General features: G+C 52.7%; 6 protein-coding genes across 6 annotated transcripts; all 6 read left to right on the forward strand.

The window, feature by feature from the left end:
- Positions 1–336: 336 nt before the first annotated feature.
- On the forward strand, positions 337–5121 carry BDV14DRAFT_164285 (translation initiation factor 3 subunit CLU1). Its single transcript, XM_073767159.1, has 4 exons — positions 337–657; positions 709–771; positions 837–892; positions 954–5121. The coding sequence occupies exons 1-4, from the start codon at positions 621–623 to the stop codon at positions 4542–4544; spliced, it is 3747 nt and encodes a 1248-aa protein (XP_073633043.1). The 5' UTR covers positions 337–620; the 3' UTR covers positions 4545–5121.
- A 174-nt stretch (positions 5122–5295) lies between these two features.
- Positions 5296–9142, forward strand: BDV14DRAFT_164287 (uncharacterized protein). The gene is made up of 2 exons (XM_073767160.1): positions 5296–5512; positions 5584–9142. Exon 2 carries the CDS (start codon positions 5609–5611, stop codon positions 8477–8479), a length of 2871 nt encoding a protein of 956 aa, XP_073633044.1. The 5' UTR covers positions 5296–5512; positions 5584–5608; the 3' UTR covers positions 8480–9142.
- Positions 9143–10046: 904 nt separating this feature from the next.
- BDV14DRAFT_187003 (ferric reductase family protein) lies at positions 10047–11934 on the forward strand (the record flags this gene model as incomplete). The annotated part of the gene is made up of 3 exons (XM_073770902.1): positions 10047–10713; positions 10765–11012; positions 11062–11934. 3 exons carry the CDS (start codon positions 10047–10049, stop codon positions 11932–11934), a joined length of 1788 nt encoding a protein of 595 aa, XP_073633045.1.
- Positions 11935–12226: 292 nt separating this feature from the next.
- Positions 12227–13717, forward strand: BDV14DRAFT_68921 (glutathione S-transferase family protein). Its single transcript, XM_073777291.1, has 4 exons — positions 12227–12724; positions 12788–12841; positions 12892–13506; positions 13573–13717. The coding sequence occupies exons 1-4, from the start codon at positions 12450–12452 to the stop codon at positions 13592–13594; spliced, it is 966 nt and encodes a 321-aa protein (XP_073633046.1). The 5' UTR covers positions 12227–12449; the 3' UTR covers positions 13595–13717.
- On the forward strand, positions 13675–15891 carry bbp (putative zinc knuckle transcription factor/splicing factor MSL5/ZFM1). Its single transcript, XM_073777296.1, has 6 exons — positions 13675–13982; positions 14043–14256; positions 14314–14531; positions 14777–15159; positions 15209–15411; positions 15462–15891. Exons 1-6 carry the CDS (start codon positions 13841–13843, stop codon positions 15559–15561), a joined length of 1260 nt encoding a protein of 419 aa, XP_073633047.1. The 5' UTR covers positions 13675–13840; the 3' UTR covers positions 15562–15891.
- Positions 15892–16602: 711 nt separating this feature from the next.
- On the forward strand, positions 16603–19052 carry BDV14DRAFT_209133 (anion exchange family protein; the record flags this gene model as incomplete). Its single annotated transcript, XM_073775573.1, has 5 exons — positions 16603–17202; positions 17278–17426; positions 17501–17588; positions 17638–18134; positions 18169–19052. Exons 1-5 carry the CDS (start codon positions 16808–16810, stop codon positions 19050–19052), a joined length of 2013 nt encoding a protein of 670 aa, XP_073633048.1. The 5' UTR covers positions 16603–16807.
- Positions 19053–19278: the final 226 nt, after the last annotated feature.

The raw sequence follows: 19278 nt of genomic DNA on the forward strand, positions 1-19278 counted from the left end.
TCACTCGGGAAAAGGGCGACTCCATAGCAACCGCACTGGAGCTCCGCCGAATCCAGAGTTGTCCACGGGAAGCTGGGTCGCTTGTCGCGTGAAACCTAGATCTTGTGGTCCCAAAGCATCACCCGAACTCAATGCCTGCAGGTTATAGACCACGGCTAAAGTAATATTCAGACGCAGCTCATTTAGAGAGCTCTGTAGAAGTGATCAAAAAGAATGACGATGTTTGGGGAAGAGCTGTGGGGAGGGCGTGATAAATAACGAGTAGACTGGCCCTTCCCACCGCCCGAGGACTTCCGAGAGTCTCCCGCATCCGCATCCGCGAAATTTTCTCTCCAGCTCCAAACCGGCTTTCGTTCTTGTCACTTCGCTTCCTCATTCTTCGTCCATACTCTGGGGTTTGTTTGATGCATTAGCTTGGATATAGGGTGGTTGCTTGACTCAATTGCCCTTTCCTCTGTATTATATCCTTTTAATCCCCTTCATTCTATAATTGCCGTTGCTATACTTCTCGAATTTTTTCATTTCTCCGTTCTCCGGAGCTTTACCCACACGGTCACCGGCTCTCTCAGTCGTTCTCGACTTCAATCCAGCTCCATTTTCAGCTTCGATCATTCGCAAATATGGCACAGACCAATGGTGACTTGGAGCACTCGAAAGGTCAGCTGTCACCTAGCTCTCTCGAATCTCCCAAGCTCACATTTCTAGCAGAGACTCCCGAGCAAATCGTTAATGGCACCGAGGAGGGTATTCAAGAGGAGGATGGCGCTGGCGGTACGTTACAACTCTTATTGGAACTACACTATGCCTAGGTGGAGGCTGACAATTACCTCAAACAGGCCTCTTCCAGATCTCCGTGAAGCTTCCTCATGAGCCCTACAAGATCCAGGTTATGGTGCGTTTCCGCCAATGGACAGGTAAACCACTTTGGTGATTCTAACTTCCACACTCTGCAGGTCTCCAGCCAAGAGCAAGTCCAGGATGTCCGTCAATCGATCGTCGAGCTGCCCGGAACTTTCCAGTATACCTGCTTCCACCTCGAATTCAACGGAAACCGCATCAATGATTTCGTCGAGCTGTCCGAGGTTCCCGAGCTGCAGGCCGATTCGGAGATTGTCTTGGTGGAGGACCCATACACTGAGAAGGACGCTCGTCTGCACGTCGTCCGCCTCAGAGAGTTGCTCGGAGCTGCGGGTGATCGTGTTGACAACCTCCACGGTGTCAGCGCTGGATTGTCGCTGCACGACTCCATCACTGCCGAGATTGGCAACGAGAAGTCAGAGAAGGATCACTCGCTGGCCAAGTATGAGATCTCCGGCTCTTCTTCGCTGAAGACCATTCTTCCCCGCAACGAGGCGCCCGCTCCTAAGACTGTCAAGTCGATCTCTCTTTCGCAATGGAACCCTCCTCCTTACCACCTCCGCCAAAAGGGTCACTTGCTCTACCTCCAGGTGACTACGAACGAGGGAGAGCAGTTCCAGGTTACCTCGCACGTCTCTGGATTCTTCGTCAACAAGTGCTCCAACAGCAAATTTGATCCGTTCCCCAAGACTATCCCCAAGAAGGGTGCCGCTCACTCTCTTCTCAACCTGATCTCTCAGCTCTCTCCTTCCTTTGACTCCTCCTTCAAGGCTCTGCAGGAGTCCAACAACCAGAAAGACCTCCTGACCACCTTCCCCTTCCAGAACGCTATCCCCTGTAGCCCATGGCTCGTCTCGCCACCGACCTCCAACATCAACGCCCACCAACCGGACATCACTCGGACCCAGGAGAACTACCTTATCTCTGGCGTCGACAACGCCGAGACCCTACGTGACTGGAACGAAGAGTTCCAGACAACAAAGGAACTGCCCCGTGAGACTGTTCAAGACCGTGTCTTCCGCGAACGCCTCACGTCTAAGCTCTTTGCCGACTACAACGAGGCTGCTGCCCGCGGTGCTGTTCTGGTTGCTAGGGGTGAAGTTGCTCCTCTGAACCCCACGGAGGCACAGGATGCTCAGATCTTCGTCTACAACAACATCTTCTACTCGTTCGGTGCTGATGGTGTTGGCACTTTCGCCTCCGAAGGTGGCGACGAAGCCGCACGTGTTGCTGTTGGCAAAGATGTTCTAGGTATCAAGGCTGTCAACCAGCTCGACATCAACGGCCTGTTTACACCTGGAACCATCGTCGTTGACTACATGGGTAAGCGTATCGTTGGACAGAGTATCGTTCCTGGTATCTTCAAGCAGCGCGAGCCCGGCGAGCACCAGATCGACTACGGTGGTGTTGAGGGCAAGGATGTTGTCGCTACCCACCCCGACTTTGTCACTGTCTTTGAGAAGCTGTCCAAGTCTCTCAGAATCAAGAAGCACGCCGTATGGGACAAGGACAACCAGCGCCACGATCTCGAGGGCAGTGTTGAAACAAAGGGTCTTCTCGGAACCGATGGTCGCAAGTATGTTCTCGACCTCTACCGCGTAACACCCCTTGATGTGGAGTGGAACGAGGAAGAGGGCAGTGACTCCTACCCTCACCGTATGTCTGTTCTCAGACTTGAGCTGGTCGAATCGTACTGGCGCCACAAGATGAGCCAGTATGTCAAGGCCGAGGTTGAGAGTCGTCGCGCCGCCAAGGCCGAAGAGGCTGAGAAGAAGAAACCTGAAGCTACCGAGTCCAAGGAGGAAGGTGCTGAGGAGAAGAGCGAAGAGACCCCCGAGCAAGAGCGCGTCGATATCTCTGGCTTCACTCTCGCGCTCAACCCTGATGTCTTCAGTGGTCAGGTTCCTCAGACCGCCGAGGAGAAGGAGCAGTGGGCTCAGGATGAGAAGGAGGTCCGTGAGGCCTGCGATTTCCTGCGCTCCAAGGTTATGCCCGAGCTGATTCAGGATCTTCACGACGGTGACGTTGGCTTCCCTATGGATGGCCAGTCTCTGAGCCAGCTCCTGCACAAGCGTGGTATCAACATCCGCTACTTGGGTAAGTTGGCCACCTTGGCCAAGGAGAAGGGTTCCCGTCTCGATGCGCTCTCTACCCTACTTGTGCAGGAGATGGTTGCTCGTGCCTTCAAGCACATTGCTAACAAGCACTTGCGCAATGTTCCTGGTCCTTTCGCCGCCTCGTGTGTTGCTCACTTGCTGAACTGCTTGCTCGGCGCTGATGTCAACGCGACACCCCGCGCTGAGATCGATTCCTCCCTTCGCGAGATCTACCCCGAGGGCGACTTCTCCTTTGAGAAGCTCACCCCCGCTGCTCTCCGAACAGACATCGAGAAGCAAGTTACTCTTCGCTACCACTTCACTCTGGAGTCTGAGTGGTTCAACTCTCTGCGCCACTTGCAGCTTCTTCGTGACGTTGCCATCAAGTTGGGTATCCAGCTTGGTGCTCGCGAATTTGCTTTCACTAAGGCTGAGGCTGAGGGTCTCAGCAAGGCCCTGCCCGTTGTCAACGGTGCCAACGGTGCCGGCCAGGACGAGGGCAGCAAAAAGAAGAAGAAGAAGGGCGGCGACTCTAGCTCTCCGGCTCGCACTGCTGCTCAGGAGAAGGTTCTCGTTACCTTTGTCCCTGATGACATTGTCAACATTGTCCCCTTGGTCAAGGATGCCTCTCCCCGCAGCTCGCTTGCTGAGGAGGCTCTGGAAGCCGGACGTATCTCCCTCATGCAGAACCAGAAGCAACTTGGACAGGAACTTATTCTGGAGTCTCTGTCCCTTCACGAGCAGATCTACGGCATTCTGCACCCCGAGGTTGCCAAGCTGTACCACCAGCTGTCTATGCTCTACTACCAGACAGACGAGAAGGACGCCGCTGTTGAGCTGGCTCGCAAGGCAGTCATCGTCACTGAGCGCACTCTTGGTGTTGACTCCGCTGACACTATCTTGAGCTACCTCAACCTGAGTCTCTTCGAGCACGCTTCCGGCAACACCAAGACCGCCCTGGTGTACATCAAACACGCCATGGACCTGTGGAAGATCATCTTCGGCGCCAACCACCCCGACTCGATCACCACCATGAACAACGCCGCTGTCATGCTCCAGCACCTGAAGCAATACACCGACTCCAGAAAGTGGTTCGAGGCGTCCCTGTCCGTCTGCGAATCTCTCTTCGGCAAGCAGTCCATCAACACGGCCACAATTCTCTTCCAGCTCGCCCAGGCTCTCGCCCTCGACCAGGACTCCAAGGCCGCCGTCGGCAAGATGCGCGATGCCTACAACATCTTCCTTAGCCAGCTCGGCCCCGAGGACCGCAACACCAAGGAAGCAGAGACCTGGCTCGAGCAACTCACGCAAAACGCCGTCTCCATCGCCAAGCACGCAAAGGACATCCAGGCCCGTCGGGTGCGCCGCCTCAACATGGGCACTCGCTCCCTGGGTACCCAGATTCAGCCCCAGGTCGGCCAGTCCACGGCCGAGGTTGCTGCGCCCACTTCCTCCATGGACTCGCGCAACATCGACGAACTCCTCAAGTTCATTGAAGGCGGCGACACCAGCTCCTCGCGCACCAAGCAGAAGAAGCGCGCCGCCGCGAGCAACCCCAAGCTCCGTGGCTCGAAGAAGTCATCCGCTTAAAGATTAAAGATAAAGCATCTTTCTTTCCAACTACTCTGTTCGGGTAAAACTAAACATACTGGGTGTTACTTGTGCTTTTCTTCCATATGACCTTCGCAACTCTTGACGGCCAGCATCTCACATCACATTACATTACAACATACACAATCGCTGCTTTTTCTCTCGGCTGACGCGTTAGATGAGCGGAATTCTTGGATATATTTTCGTCTTTCTGGTTTTTGTTTCTTGTCTGATTTTTCGTAGAAATCTCTACTCTTTGTCTTGGTTGGTTGACGGTTGGCATCAATGGGATGGATCGTTCATGATTTGACGGGCAGTGCATAGCAGGCAAGGCAAGGCATGGTATGGTCGGGTGTTGCATGCTGTACTGGTATATCCTGTTTCTGTATACTATATATGAATTTACTAGCTCATGCATTGAATGACTTCATACAATCTACAATCCACGTGCCTAGATACTTCGAGTGAGAGAGCTCTGCGGAACAGCAGATACAACCGGATTGGGCTTCACAGGATTGGGACAACATGGATGGAGTCATTAAATCAGGGCTTGAATGCACTAGAGCCTGAGCCCGTGTATACCGTATGCTATTAAGATGGCAGCATTCGGAAACAGTCGTTTATGCGCCAGAGCATACACTTGGAGATATACTCCCTAGGGACGTCAGACTGCTCGGGACGCTGACTAATGCGAACCCCATGTTTACATTTTCGAGGGTTCGACCGCTTTCTTGCTCCCCTCACGTCCACTCCTCTCTTCACCTGTATCTTATGCCAGTATTGGCTTCTTGGGTGCATTCTATCTTGAACAGTTTTTATTTTGGATTGTATATTTGGTGTTTGGTTTTATTTCTTGTTTCCCCTTGGGGCTGAGATACCCTGCATACGCTATTCAGCCCCGTCGCATAGCTCGGAGTCGAAGCATCATTTGAAATGGACGTTCAATGGCCTTAGTGGAGCAGAGATATGTATGGAACCATTGATTCTGATATCGCGACTTTATGAGCACGCGACGCTAATGCGGCCTCTTCCTATGCAGACTGAAATAGCCGGCGCAACTTAACATGGAAGATATCCGACCGACCGCAAAGTGGGCGAATCGCATGTTGCGTCCTTTAACCTCGGTATACCACAGATTAGAGAAACATCATGAAATTGTCACGAGTGTATTGATTTCCAAGACAAGGGAGAAAGCCAAGGAAAAAGAAGCTGCCCCTGGTGTCGAACAACGGACGCGTCTTGTGTCGACGAAGACGAGCGTGGAGCCAGGATGCAGCTATTCGGACGACGAAGAACCAAACGATCCGGCATGGATACCAGGGGTGGGCAAAGATATGGATAAGCGGAGGATAAGGCATAATTATTCGAGCAGGGGACGCGGTGCGGGCGGAGTACCGCGACGGCGCAGTCGGCTGTTGATTCGGAGTCCCGAAGCACCGAAAACGCTTCCTGGCGCGATTGAGATTGCAACACCTTTGATTACGGGAAAGGTCCGTGGGGGTGGTTCTTTGACCGAGGCTTCACCGTCATTGAGGATGCAATTTTTTCAGAGTAATCTGCCGGTTTCTGTGGATAGTGGGCCTTCTGGACATCGAAGGCCGGGGCGGACAAATAATAGCAGCTTTCGGCCGTATCAGGGGTCTTGGAAGGAGGTTTTGGATCAGTCCGGAGACCACGGACTCGTGAATATTGCGCATTTACTGGATCGCATTCTCCTGAAGTTTTTGAAGAGCACGCAGGTTCCGTCTCCAACTGAACAAGGTCGTGGAGGTAGGCGAGGCGCACGATCCTTGTTGTCAATGGCTGTTCGCCGCTTTCCAGAGTTCATAGCTGAGGAGCAGCGGATACAGGATGAGCTAGACGAAGACTGCGATGTGGATATGTGTGATGCATATTTCACGGAGCTGGAAGCCTCCTACGCTCCGGGCGGAAATGGATGGCAACCTCTTCGCGAAGCCGTGCGCGCTCAAGGAATTTATCTGGTCTCTTGCATGATAGAAAACCGGTGGATAACCTCACTAGCGGCATGTCGATTGCTTGAAGAGTGTTTGTTTCAGCAGGAACTGGACGCTTTTGAGTCTCTTCAGACAAAGCTGCTAGCGAGTGCTGATGCGTACCACTACCCAACAACGTTCGACCCGCCACGATCGACCGGCCACCGAGGCCCTGTTCAGATACTGGCAAGTCATTATAGGCGGCATCCAGAGCGGCACTCATATGTGTTTGAGGAGCTGACTGGGCTACTCATGCGTGGAGCGATGCCGCCAGAATGGATGGTTACAAGCCTGTGGAAGAAAAGCGTGGACAAGGCAATCAAGATGGTATCAGCAAAGGACAGTGGCTATCCGGCTGCAAGGCGTTTGATTGAGGCTGTGATTCTTTCCTCTGCTGGGATTTACTCGGATTCGGGCTCGGTCGCTCTTTCCCTACAGAAACAGCAAGCTCAAACTCGGCAAGCGCGACCCCGACAGACTCGAACGTCAGTCAGACATTCGTCGGATTTGTTGACTAGTCAGAGCTCTTGCCCCATCCCGATTCAAGATGCTCTTAGTAATCTCGTTTCCAGCCTTCTTACAGCGCTCTGTGGTATAAGCATCGCACGATTCCAAGCCGCTGATGCGAACGAGAGATCTGCAGGACTAAAGACACGTGAAATGGTCAACTACCTCTCTTTCACTGTTCAGCAGGCTATTGGCATCGAGACAGCAGCGTTTGAAACTGAGATCTTGACTTTGCATCAGCTGCGACGAGGATCCGTGCTGCTAGCGGATTGCACGCTTCATTGCGGCAAGAGCGTGACGCCTGAAATCATCTACCATTCCGAATCCTTGCTGGAGCGAAATATTGAGGCGTTTTGCGGAGGGCTAGCATCCCGACAAGATGTCGTTAAAGAGCTGGCAAGGCTCGTGTCACAGGTGTTTCACTATTCTGAACATGCGCAGGAATGGTCATCAACACCCAAGGGGATCCGAGCTAGGGTCGCGCAACTTGCTCAGTTGACCAGCGCCACAGGGGTTGCTCTACTGCTAGGCAAGGTCGCTGCTGAAGCGGCGATGGAGCTCGCAGAGAAGAGCTTGGACCCGGATGACCATACCTGGGCTGTGGAGATTCAAGAACTGGCTGCTTTATCACAACAAAGCGTTTCATCATCGCCGTCCTCCAGCCAAGTGTCTACAAGCTTATACCGGTGGGAGGATAGCATAGGCGAGTGGGTAGCAAGGACACCGGCCGCAAAACCGAGGGCTATTGCCGCTGCTATCGCCGCCAAACAGCAAGAGAAGCCACCAGCGAGGAGAAGAGGGCGGCCACGAATTATCGCATGCTCTATGAGCAGCTCCTCCGCAAGCTCAATATGCTCTGAGAAGAGCAATTCCAGTGTTACATCATCTGCGACATCCGTTCCCAGAAAGAGACTTTGTGCCAGCCAAGACCCGAGCCCCCAGCCGTTCAAGAAGGCTTATCATACACGATCTGTGGAGCGAGTTGGAAGCAATTGGACCAATGCTCGCGACAGGTCACCTTGTCAGTCTTCACCTGAAGCAATACATGTTCCGGTAGCCGCCCGAACAAGGACCGGTCTCAGGGACGTGCTGCGAAGGCAGTCGGTGGGTCAACAATATTCTAGTGTCCCTGTCAGAACGGAGAACATCCCCGTGGATCCAACCTCGCCGACTACTAACACCATCGAGGTGGTCATTGTCAACAAAAGCCCGTTGGTGCCAGAGCCAAGTCATGCGGCAGCATCTACAGAACACAGGCCGATCAAGCGGCGTGGCCGTCCACGAGGTTCGTCGGTCATTCCTAGAACGACCCGGGGGCTTTTGCGGAGAAGGCAGTCCGCACCAGCGCGAGTTACACGGAGGAGAAGCCTGCGCAGCACGACAATCCCCTGTTCGCAAGATGACGAGAGCGAGGATGAGCTCAGTTTTCTCTAAGCGACTCTCTTTGTTAAATTGTTGGGCGCATTTTTGAGTTAGTTTTGTGTTTCGAAGGAGTCTGGATTTTTGGAGGGGTTGGAGTTTCCTTGGTTCTGGTTCAGCAAGATACCCTAGTAGTTGATATTATGTACTGTCTATTGGCTCGGTTTGTTTACTCCAATTTAGGGATATTGTAATGAGTACTCAGGAACCCGGTCAAATCCTGCATGTTTGATTGTTGATAACTGTTCAGAGGTGTGCCGTGTCTGGGTCTGGGTCTCGGCGTTACGCTGTGCTGGGGAAGAATGTGACGGCTCATGTCGTTCGCTGTCACACCCACTGGTCTGTTTGAGAGTTGAGCTTGAACTTTTGAAGGCAAACCGCCACATGGATTCCCCTTTCAAAGAGCTGGGCCTAGGTAGCTCCTTGTTTAATATAACGACCCGGGAGGTATATTAAAGCGGTGCTGGGGTCCAGACCGGTGTAGGCAGTAGATTGCTTGTATATGAGTCCGAGTCGACCGGGTGTTTGATAGTGGGACAGCGTCGCGAGCACCCCCAAGTTCAGGCGCCTGTTGCAACACTGACCAGGCACCCTTGCAGACAATGTGATTGCAGAGTGATTCAGACTGCTTACGACAGTCTGAATAAGAGCGACAGAACTGCAGACGAGCAGGAATAGGATCTGTCAAGCACGGCAAGGTGTTTCAGCAGCAGTCGGGAGCACCGAGAGAGCGTGAGTGGTTCGCTTGAGTCGCGCCGACTCCGCCAGTTGTTTCAAGGTCAGCCACTTTGTCCACTGCTCTGCGCTCTTGGCCACAACTCGCCCTGCCGATCCAATGATCCCAAGCCATGATTTGCTGCCAGCTCTTCTCCAGAGTTAATCTGGACAATCTTCGCTACCACTCAGATGCCTGTCCTAGATTGCCGCCAAGTCGCACCACATCGTGGGTCGCCCGCTCTGGCGCCTTGGATCGAGTCTGCCATTGAGCCACCGAGGGGTCCGGTGCCTGCGCCAGGGCCTCTGGCTGCTGCTGTCTTACTATGCAGATAAATCTATCGGTTTCTCCTGTTCGCTTGGCAGCTTGGGCTTCGTTTCTCTTCTTTTTCTTCTCTTTGGCATCAGAGTTTGACGCTTGAGTGACTGGTTCACTGCACTGCCAACTTTGTTCCCACATTCTTTTTGTTGCCCATCAACACCGACGATCGCTATTCAGGAGATTCGATAGAAAGAGGAGATCGCCAGAAAGGAGTTTGAAACTTCAGACCTTCAACTACTCTCGTTTTGAACCAGACATCTGACTGTCACGGTTTTTTGTTCACTGGTCTGAGTTTCTTTGTGGTTGACCAGCTACGAGACAACAGTCTCACTCACAACCTCATTGTCACCCTTGTCCAAAGTCTCACGGTCGCTCGCTCTTTTAAGACCGTGGTGACGTCTGCTGCGGTGACTTGAGGAACACTCGCTTGGCTATATACGCTCCTACTCTCCCTTGAGGATATTCCGTTGCTTGGAGCTGGTCTCCTCTGTTTTATTCTCGAAATTTCCTGTCTGTCGTTTCGTTTATAAAAAGCCTTTGTCAATCATGGCTTTACTTCTTTCATTGTCCCTGGTTGGACATGTTCTAGCTACAGATACCGACCTCGAACGGCGAGGCGGTCATGGCGGAAACCCGTTCTACGCGATGCTCAACGATGACCTCGCCCGCTACTCCTTGCTGGCCCTCGGCTGCTTCGCAGCATTTATGTTGGTGTGGAAGATGTGGTTCAGAATAGCAGCTCATATGCGACGATTGGCAAGCTTCAACAATGAGCGCCAACGATACTTCACGCCTGCCCATCCGACCCTCGCGAAGATCAAGAAGCACATCGTCTACGCTCCGCTCTTCCGGAACAGACATAACAGGGAGTTCCAACTGTCGAGCGCCGTAAACATGGGTACCCTGCCCAGCCGTTTCCACATGTTCATCATCATTGGCATTATTGCTATGAACGTTACCCTCTGCTGCGTCACTATGCCATACAAGACGGAGCCGGATTCGATTGCGAGTCTCATCGTTAGCCGAACAGGTATTATGGCTACTGTGAACCTGATTCCTCTTGTTCTTACTGCGGGGAGGAACAACCCTCTGATCGATTTGCTCGAGGTGCCCTACGACACATTCAACTTGATCCACCGCTGGCTGGCCAGGATTGTTGTCTGTGAGGCACTTGCCCACACTTTTGCCTGGGCCATCCCCAAGGCCCAAGAGAGTACGTTCTTGGTTCCCTTTCAACCAGGTAATCGTTGCTAATAGTAATCAGGTGGCTGGGATGCAGCTGCACAGTCCTTCGCGCACAGCGACTTCATCCGGAGTGGCTTGATCGCGACCTGCGCGTTCACTGCGCTTATGGTGCACTCTCCCTCGGCCGTGCGCCATGCTTTCTACGAGACGTTCCTCCACCTCCACATTGCCTTTGTCGTCGTCTCCTTTGCCTTCCTCTGGGTTCACCTGGACGGACGCAATGCCCAGAACTTCCTCCTCTCCGCAATCATCCTTTGGGCATTGGAGGTTAGTAACCCCCTCCAAAATTAAGAATTACAGAACTAATATGGAACAGAGGTTTGCGCGCCTTGTAATCGTTCTCTACCGCAACATCGGCGGCCGCTCTACCAAGGCAGTCGTGGAGGCCCTGCCTGGCGATGCTTTGAGAGTCACCCTCAAGCTGTCGCGCCCATGGCACTTCAAGCCCGGTCAGCACCTGTACCTATACATCCCTGCAATTGGATGGTGGATGTCTCACCCCTTCTCTGTCGGATGGAGCGACGTGGAAGATGTCATGAGTGACGAGAAGGGTCTCCCCATGAACCAACGGGATGTCTATGGTCCCCAGCAGACGACAATCTCCTTGCTGATCCGCCGCCGAACCGGCTTCACCGACAAGCTTTTCCAGCGAGCTGTGAGCTCTGTCGACTGCCGAACGACTCTTACAGCCTTCGCCGAGGGTCCGTATGGCAGCATTCACTCCATGGACTCATACGGCTCCGTCATGCTCTTCGCTGGAGGTGTCGGTATCACTCACTTGGTGCCCTTCACCCGCCATCTCGTACAAGGATACGCGGACGGAACCGTGGCTGCACGCCGCGTCACACTGGTCTGGATCATTCAGTCGCCAGAGCACCTCGAGTGGATCCGGCCTTGGATGACAAGCATCCTAGCCATGAACCGTCGCCGGGAGGTTCTGCGGATCATGCTCTTCATTACGCGGCCGCGCAACACCAAGGAGATTCAAAGCCCTAGCTCAACAGTGCAGATGTTCCCCGGACGACCGAACATTGACACACTCATCAACATGGAGGTTGAGAACCAGATTGGTGCAATGGGCGCCTTGGTCTGCGGTAACGGCAGTCTCAGCGATGATGTTCGCCGCGCGTGCCGCAGCCGACAAGACAAGACGCAGATTGACTTCATCGAGGAGAGTTTCACGTGGTAGAGTTAAGGTTAGACTTGTGGTGGCGGATCATGGATGCAAGCACGCAAGCGGTTATTTCAGCTTTGCGAACGCGATTTCGGTCTTTCAGGCGCTAGGGGTTTGTCTATCATGCTTGGATAGATGAGGGATACACTTTCGTTGTAGATATTTTAACTCGAGCACTTATCGATGGCTTCATTATGTTCATTCAACTCTCTTCCACTCCTTTCTTGACAACCGCGCTACGTACCATAGCTTATCAATCGATCTTATCTGTTATTTACCGGGAAGCATCCGATCCTTCTGGAAACAGCCCGCGATCCCGTCGGAGAGTAAGCACCTGAAGCTTAGAAATCAGATCCCCAACCGTAGTGGGGCTGTGGAGAACCGGCATTGATGGCATCATTACCTACCTTACTTCTTGCGCAGACAGCCCAGGTTTACTACTGGTTAACATGGTAACTCCTGCACCACCCCCAATTAATAATAGAGTCTGCGTTCCGTTTGATTTCGTGCAGAGTAACTACTATTAGACTATGAGCGGGGTTTGTCTACGATCGCCTGTTGTATTTAAAGGCTGTTCCCATCTGCCCTGGCAGTCCAGTCCAAGCTTCAGCATTCTCCGCACCTCGCCCTCTTACCAAAACATTACGCAGTCATTGCTTCCTATTTCTACTGCCTTTAACTCTTCAATTCGTACTCACCAACGTCTCTTCTCTACATCGCACATCATGTCGAGCTCTGACATTACGCTGTACACGGCCCAAACGCCTAATGGAATCAAGATCTCCATTGCGTTGGAGGAATTGGGGTATGTTTTGCTCTTGCGCTTCGCTTCAATTCACACAAGGAGCCTCATGCTAACATACAACAGCCTCCCCTACAAGGTCGAGAAGATTGACATCAGCAAGAACATCCAGAAGGAGCCGTACGTCTCCCTCCCCCGCAGTCCTTCCAACTCCAACTAACAAAAACCAGCTGGTTCCTCGAAATCAACCCCAACGGCCGCATCCCCGCAATTACAGATACGTTCAAAGACGGCCAAAAGATCCGCCTCTTTGAATCCGGCAGTATCCTAACCTACCTCGCCGAAACCTACGACAAGGACTACAAGATCTCCTACCCCCAGGGCACCCGCGAGTACTACGAGACAATCAGCTGGTTGTACTTCCAAAACGCAGGCGTCGGCCCCATGCAAGGCCAGGCAAACCACTTCGGGCGCTACGCTCCCGAACATATCGAGTACGGCGTGAACCGGTACGTGAATGAGACGAGGCGCCTTTACTCTGTGCTTGATAAGCACCTTGCGGATTCGAAGAGCGGGTTCATGGTTGGTGACCATATTACCATTGCGGATATTAGTACCTATGGGTGGGTTGCTGCTGCGGGTTGGGCGGGCGTTGATATTGAGGAGTTCCCGAACCTCAAGGCTTGGGAGGAGAGGCTTGCTGCTCGTCCGGGCGTGAGCAAGGGCCAGGATGTTCCTGATAAGTTTAAGATTAAGGAGTTGTTGGCTGATAAGAAGAGGGCTGATGAGGAGGCTGCGAAGGCGAGGGCTTGGGTGCAGAGTGGCATGAAAGCTGATGCTAAATAGTTAGTTTGTCCTAGATCTGATATATGATTTGAATGTGATCCCTTGCTGATTGTTCGGCTTCATAGTGAATTGGCTTCGAAATACTAGTATAATTTTATTATATTACCAAACTTGTGTTTTAGACAAAGGTTAACTTTGATTTTAGATTCAAAGTAAATGTATGGTGAAGACAGCCTCATGCAATCTGCCCGGGCATACCCGCTGACTCATCCGCCCGTGGCTTTCACGTGATCGGGCGGCTTGCCACCTCCGAGGACATTTCTTTCTCCTGCGGATGCTATCTTGTCCTTCGCTCATCATACATTTTGTTCTCATCTACTAAAATATAGCAAGATGGCGTGGCGCAACCAAGGAATCACAGGTTCCAACAATATTCCTCTGGGGAAAAGACGGTTTGGTGGTGAAGAGGAGGACAGTCGCACCGCGACTCCTTCGTCCGCCGCTGGGGAGTACCGTGGCAGAAGTCCAGTTCGAGGTATGTCTTCTCTCTCACATTTGATCACTTTGAATTTCTCTAATATCTATTTCTTCGCAGCCGACCCTCCTGCCGACGGTGTCAAGCGACGCAAGAAGCGCAACCGCTGGGGCGATGCTCAGGAGAACAAGGCCGCTGGTCTGATGGGCTTGCCCACCATGATTATGGCCAACTTCACCACGGAACAGCTCGAGGCTTATACCCTTCATCTTCGTATTGAGGAGATTAGTCAGAAGCTCAGGATCAACGATGTTGTCCCCGCGGATGGCGATAGGTGTGTCTCTCTCCCTCTCCAAATACTTTCGCACTCATACTAACCGCTGCCGAGTAGGTCCCCGTCTCCCCCGCCCCAGTACGATAACTTTGGAAGACGTGTAAACACTAGGGAATACCGCTACCGGAAGCGCCTTGAAGATGAGCGCCACAAGCTGGTGGAGAAGGCGATGAAGACCATCCCTAACTATCACCCGCCCTCTGACTACAGGCGTCCCACTAAGACCCAGGAGAAGGTCTACGTGCCTGTCAATGACTATCCAGAGATTAACTTCAGTATGATAACTAACCCTCTAACTCCTAACCGTTCTGCACCACTCACTCGCTGCTCGAGTCGAGCTCACGATCAAGCCATCGCTGCGCTAAGCAGTTCAGCGATGCTTTTTCGGCTCGCTTCTTGCTAACCCCGCCTGCTTTGCTTTGCTGCTTAATGTTGCACTTGCACATGCTTTATCCTGCCTCATCAAGAAACTCAAGGAAAACAAACCGAACTAACACTTAGCTCTTGCTACCTTTTACAGTTGGCTTACTCATAGGACCCCGTGGAAACACTCTGAAGAAGATGGAGACCGAGTCCGGTGCAAAGATTGCTATCCGTGGCAAGGGATCCGTCAAGGAAGGGAAGGGCCGGTCTGACGCCGCTCACGCTAGCAACCAGGAAGAAGATCTGCACTGTCTGATCATGGCAGATACTGAAGAGAAGGTTAACAAAGCTAAGAAGTTGGTGCACAATGTCATTGAGACGGTGAGTTCATATTCCCGAAAATATTTGTCATCAGAACTTAACGTGGACAGGCTGCCTCTATTCCCGAAGGTCAGAACGAGCTCAAGAGGAACCAGCTTCGTGAGCTTGCTGCGCTTAACGGTACTCTCCGTGACGATGAGAACCAAGCTTGCCAGAACTGTAAGTATCCTTCCATTCTTCATCATTCAATCTTGATTAACATATCCAGGTGGTCAAATCGGACACCGCAAGTACGACTGTCCTGAGCAGCGCAACTTTACCGCCAACATCATCTGTCGTGTCTGTGGCAACGCCGGACACATGGCTCGTGATTGTCCTGATCGCCAGCGCGGCAGCGACTGGCGCAACAACGGAGGCTTCGACGGCCGTCGGGCTATTGACAGTGGCGATGCTGTCGACCGGGAAATGGAGGTACGTTTCCACACAACCACTTTTGAAATATCTGTGCTAACATCGTCTAGCAACTCATGCAAGAATTGTCTGGTGGTGCTCCTGGACCTGACGGCCAGCCCATGCGCCGTATTGAAGGCGGCCCCGAAGGTTACGGTGGAGACGACATGAAGCCCTGGCAACGACCTGCTCCTCCCAGCGATGTCGCTCCCTGGCAGCAGCGCGGTGGCCGCGACAACCGCCGCGACGACTACGGTTCGCGCGACGACGGCGGTGCTGCACCCTGGGCCCAGAACCGTGGCGGAAACGACTACGGCTATGGTGCTGCCGCCTACGGTGCTCCTGGCGCGGCGCCCTGGCAACAGGCCGCTCCCCCTGCTCCTGGAGCCGCCGCTTACGGATACGGAGGCTACCCCGGATACGCCCCAGCTGCGCCTGGCATGGGTGCTCCTCCCGGTGCTCCTCCTGGTCTTGGTGCTCCTCCGCCTCCCCCTGGAATGCCATCGATGTACTACAGCGCAAGTGGCAGTCCGCCTCCACCCCCTCCTGGCGATGCTCCTCCACCCCCTCCTCCAAGCGACCAGCCTCCGCCCCCTCCACCTGCTTAAATTATCAGCAAGGTGGATTTGAGTTAGTAGTCTGATTATATCTTAGTCTTTTAGCTTTACGAAATGGTAAGGGGATAGGAACAAAATGTTTTGAAGGGGGAGTTCTACTTTTTTCGGTGCCATTTAGTCTAGTCTGGGTGTTTCTTACGGCCTTTTCTGGTTTCAACCTACTAACGTCTAGTACTAACCAATTTGAATACCTTGCTATATACCAAGCTTCGTATGAGTGATTTTGAACAATGTGATATACCTCGGGCTCAGCTGGCCGGGAACAGCTGGGCATTGTTTGCTGAGGAACGAAAGGCGGATGTCATCTCGTATCGATGTAGAAACAAAAAATCAGAACCACCCTCAAGCCTTGATCAATCAACTCTACAAACTACCTACCTACTTACCTACCTCATGAACTGGTCCGCCAAACAAGTCAGAATGACGTGAGACCCTTTACACCCTACTCGTCCTGCTCAAGTTGATATGCTCGCAAGACAGTGGAGTAGACAATGCATGCCTGAGGCCATAAACCCTCCCTGCACTTCTCCGCTTGACCTTTCTTTGCGCCAGTCTCGATGCGCTTTTCGTCCGACTGGCATCCGGCAGTCCTATACCTCAATTAGCGGGGCCTCTATTTCTTGGCTTTTCTGGAGTAGATATTTAGACCCCCAGTTGTTCAGAGTCAACCATCTTCCTTACCAACCTAGACCTCCTCGGCTACCCACATCCGCAGGTATACCTACTACCTACCTTAGGTACTGGCAGTGGCAATCCAACCAGCTTGTACTCTGTACAACCTCAACCCAACCCAGTCCAACATGGAACCGCCCGCCCAGGCATTCCCGTCCCACGGACAATTACACTTCCCAGCCTCGAACTTCCATGCTGCGTCTTCTCTGCAGGGGCCAGGGTCGTCGCATTCCCCTTCTGCGTCTGCCTCGGACACCCAGCGGCGCTCATGGCGGTCGCCGGCGAAGTTCTTCTCGCGCCGGCCAGAGGGGACGGGAGCTGGCGCTGGAGCTGGAGCTGAAGCAGAATCAGATGCGCGAGACCATGGCCACGCTCAAGAGAAAGAACCGAAATGGTGGCGCATTCGCTTTTTCCGCGGTATGATTGATGATGTGAAGCGGCGCGCGCCGTACTACTGGAGTGATTGGGCTGATGCGTGGGATTACCGTGTTGTTCCTGCGACGATTTATATGTATTTTGCTAAGTATGGCTTGCTTATCCCCTGCCTTGAGTACTGGTATGAGTGGGAAAGATTGAAACGTGGGCTAATGTTAAGCAGCATCCTGCCGGCCCTGGCTTTCTCCCTTGACATGTTTGAGAAGACGCATCAGAGCTATGGCGTTAATGAGGTCTTGCTTGCGTCGGTTCTGGGATCGGTTGTGTTTGCGATTTGTGCGGCGCAGCCGTTGGTTATTGTTGGGGTTACTGGTGGGTTTCTATACCTCTTATCATTTCTCTACCTTGGGTGTAGATTGGGACTATAGCTAATGGCGGGTGCTCAGGTCCAATCACTGTCTTCAACTATACAGTCTACGATATTATCGCGCCCCGGGGAACGCCGTACCTTGCGTTTATGTGCTGGATTGGGATGTAAGTCATAACTACGAATCCTTGGAGTAACCATATTGATGCATGCTAGCTGGTCGCTCATCATGCATTGGGTACTCGCTATAACCAATGCCTGCAACGGTTTAACCTACGTCACTCGATTCTCATGCGACATCTTCGGGTTCTATGTTGCTTTCATCTACCTGCAGAAAGGTATCCAGGTCTTGACAAGACAGTGGGGAATGGCCGGGGAGACATCAGCATATCTGAGCATCATGGTCGCCCTACTAGTCCTCATGGCAGCCTGGATCTGCGGTGAGCTTGGGAACAGCAACCTGTTCCAACGATATGTACGCAAGTTCCTGGAGGACTATGGTACGCCTTTGACGATTGTGTTTTTTACTGGTTTCGTGCATATTGGACATATGCGGAATGTTGAGGTTGCGACGCTGCCTACGTCCAAGGCGTTCTTTCCTACGGCTGATCGGAGCTGGTTGGTGCATTTTTGGGATATTGATGTTGGGGATGTGTTTTTGGCTATTCCGTTTGCGTTGCTGCTGACGATTTTGTTTTACTTTGATCATAATGGTGAGCCTCTCTGATGAGCTGGCAGCAATCCAAGCTAATTTCAATACAGTATCCTCCCTCATTGCCCAAGGAACCGAGTTTCCTCTCCGCAAACCAGCCGGCTTCCACTGGGACATCTGGCTCCTAGGCCTAACGACCTTCGTCGCCGGTATTTTGGGAATCCCGTTCCCCAACGGACTAATCCCGCAAGCTCCCTTCCATACCTCCGCCCTCTGCGTAACCCGCAACGTTGCCGATGAAGACGACACAAACAAGGGCAAGACCATCCGCGTGACGGATCATGTTGTGGAGCAGCGGGTTAGTAACCTAGCTCAGGGTCTATTGACACTGGGAACAATGTCAGGTCCGCTCTTGATTGTCCTTCATCTCATCCCGCAGGGCGTAATGGCAGGATTGTTCTTCGTCATGGGCGTCCAGGCACTACAAGGCAACGGTATAACGCAGAAACTAATATTTCTGGCGCGGGACCGCGATCTCACGCCTAGATCGGATCCACTGAAGGGCTTGAAGCGCCGTCACGCCATCTGGGCTTTTGTCATCTTGGAACTCATCGGGTTCGGCGGGACATTCGCAATCACGCAGACGATTGCGGCGATTGGGTTCCCCGTCATCATTCTGTTCCTTATCCCCGTTCGCTCATTCATCTTACCAAAGTGGTTCACGAAGGAGGAACTAGATGCACTTGATGGCCCTACCGCTAGCCCGTTTACCATGGAGAGTGTCGGCGGTGTCTATGGTCATAGTGCTAGTCATGATGAGACGGGTCATGCTCTGGGTCAGCGCTCTGGTGGTGGGATTTTGGGATCTGAGGAGCCTGGCTTGGCTCCTGCTGCGGAAAATGATATTGAGATGGGTGTTTATGAGCACCAGGCTAGACGGAGGGGACATACGGGGAGTCGGAGTGAGCACTCTGCTTAGAAGGGGTTTTGGTATCGATTGGTGATTGTCTGTTGTGTGGTGGGATCTAGAAGTATATGAACTTTAGGTAAAAGCGCGTAGCATTTAGCTTGAATATATGCATTTTCTATAGTGGCCTCATGTGAGATTTTGCTGGATACTGCCTCGTACCATAGGGCCCGACGTAAACACGGAAGGTGCGATGCAGACATAGGAAGGAACGACCGACTCGATCGCACCTGCCTCA

This window comes from Aspergillus stella-maris, assembly GCF_047715825.1.
Source record: "Aspergillus stella-maris strain CBS 113639 unplaced genomic scaffold BDV14scaffold_3, whole genome shotgun sequence".
In the NCBI taxonomy this organism is placed as follows: domain Eukaryota; kingdom Fungi; phylum Ascomycota; class Eurotiomycetes; order Eurotiales; family Aspergillaceae; genus Aspergillus; species Aspergillus stella-maris.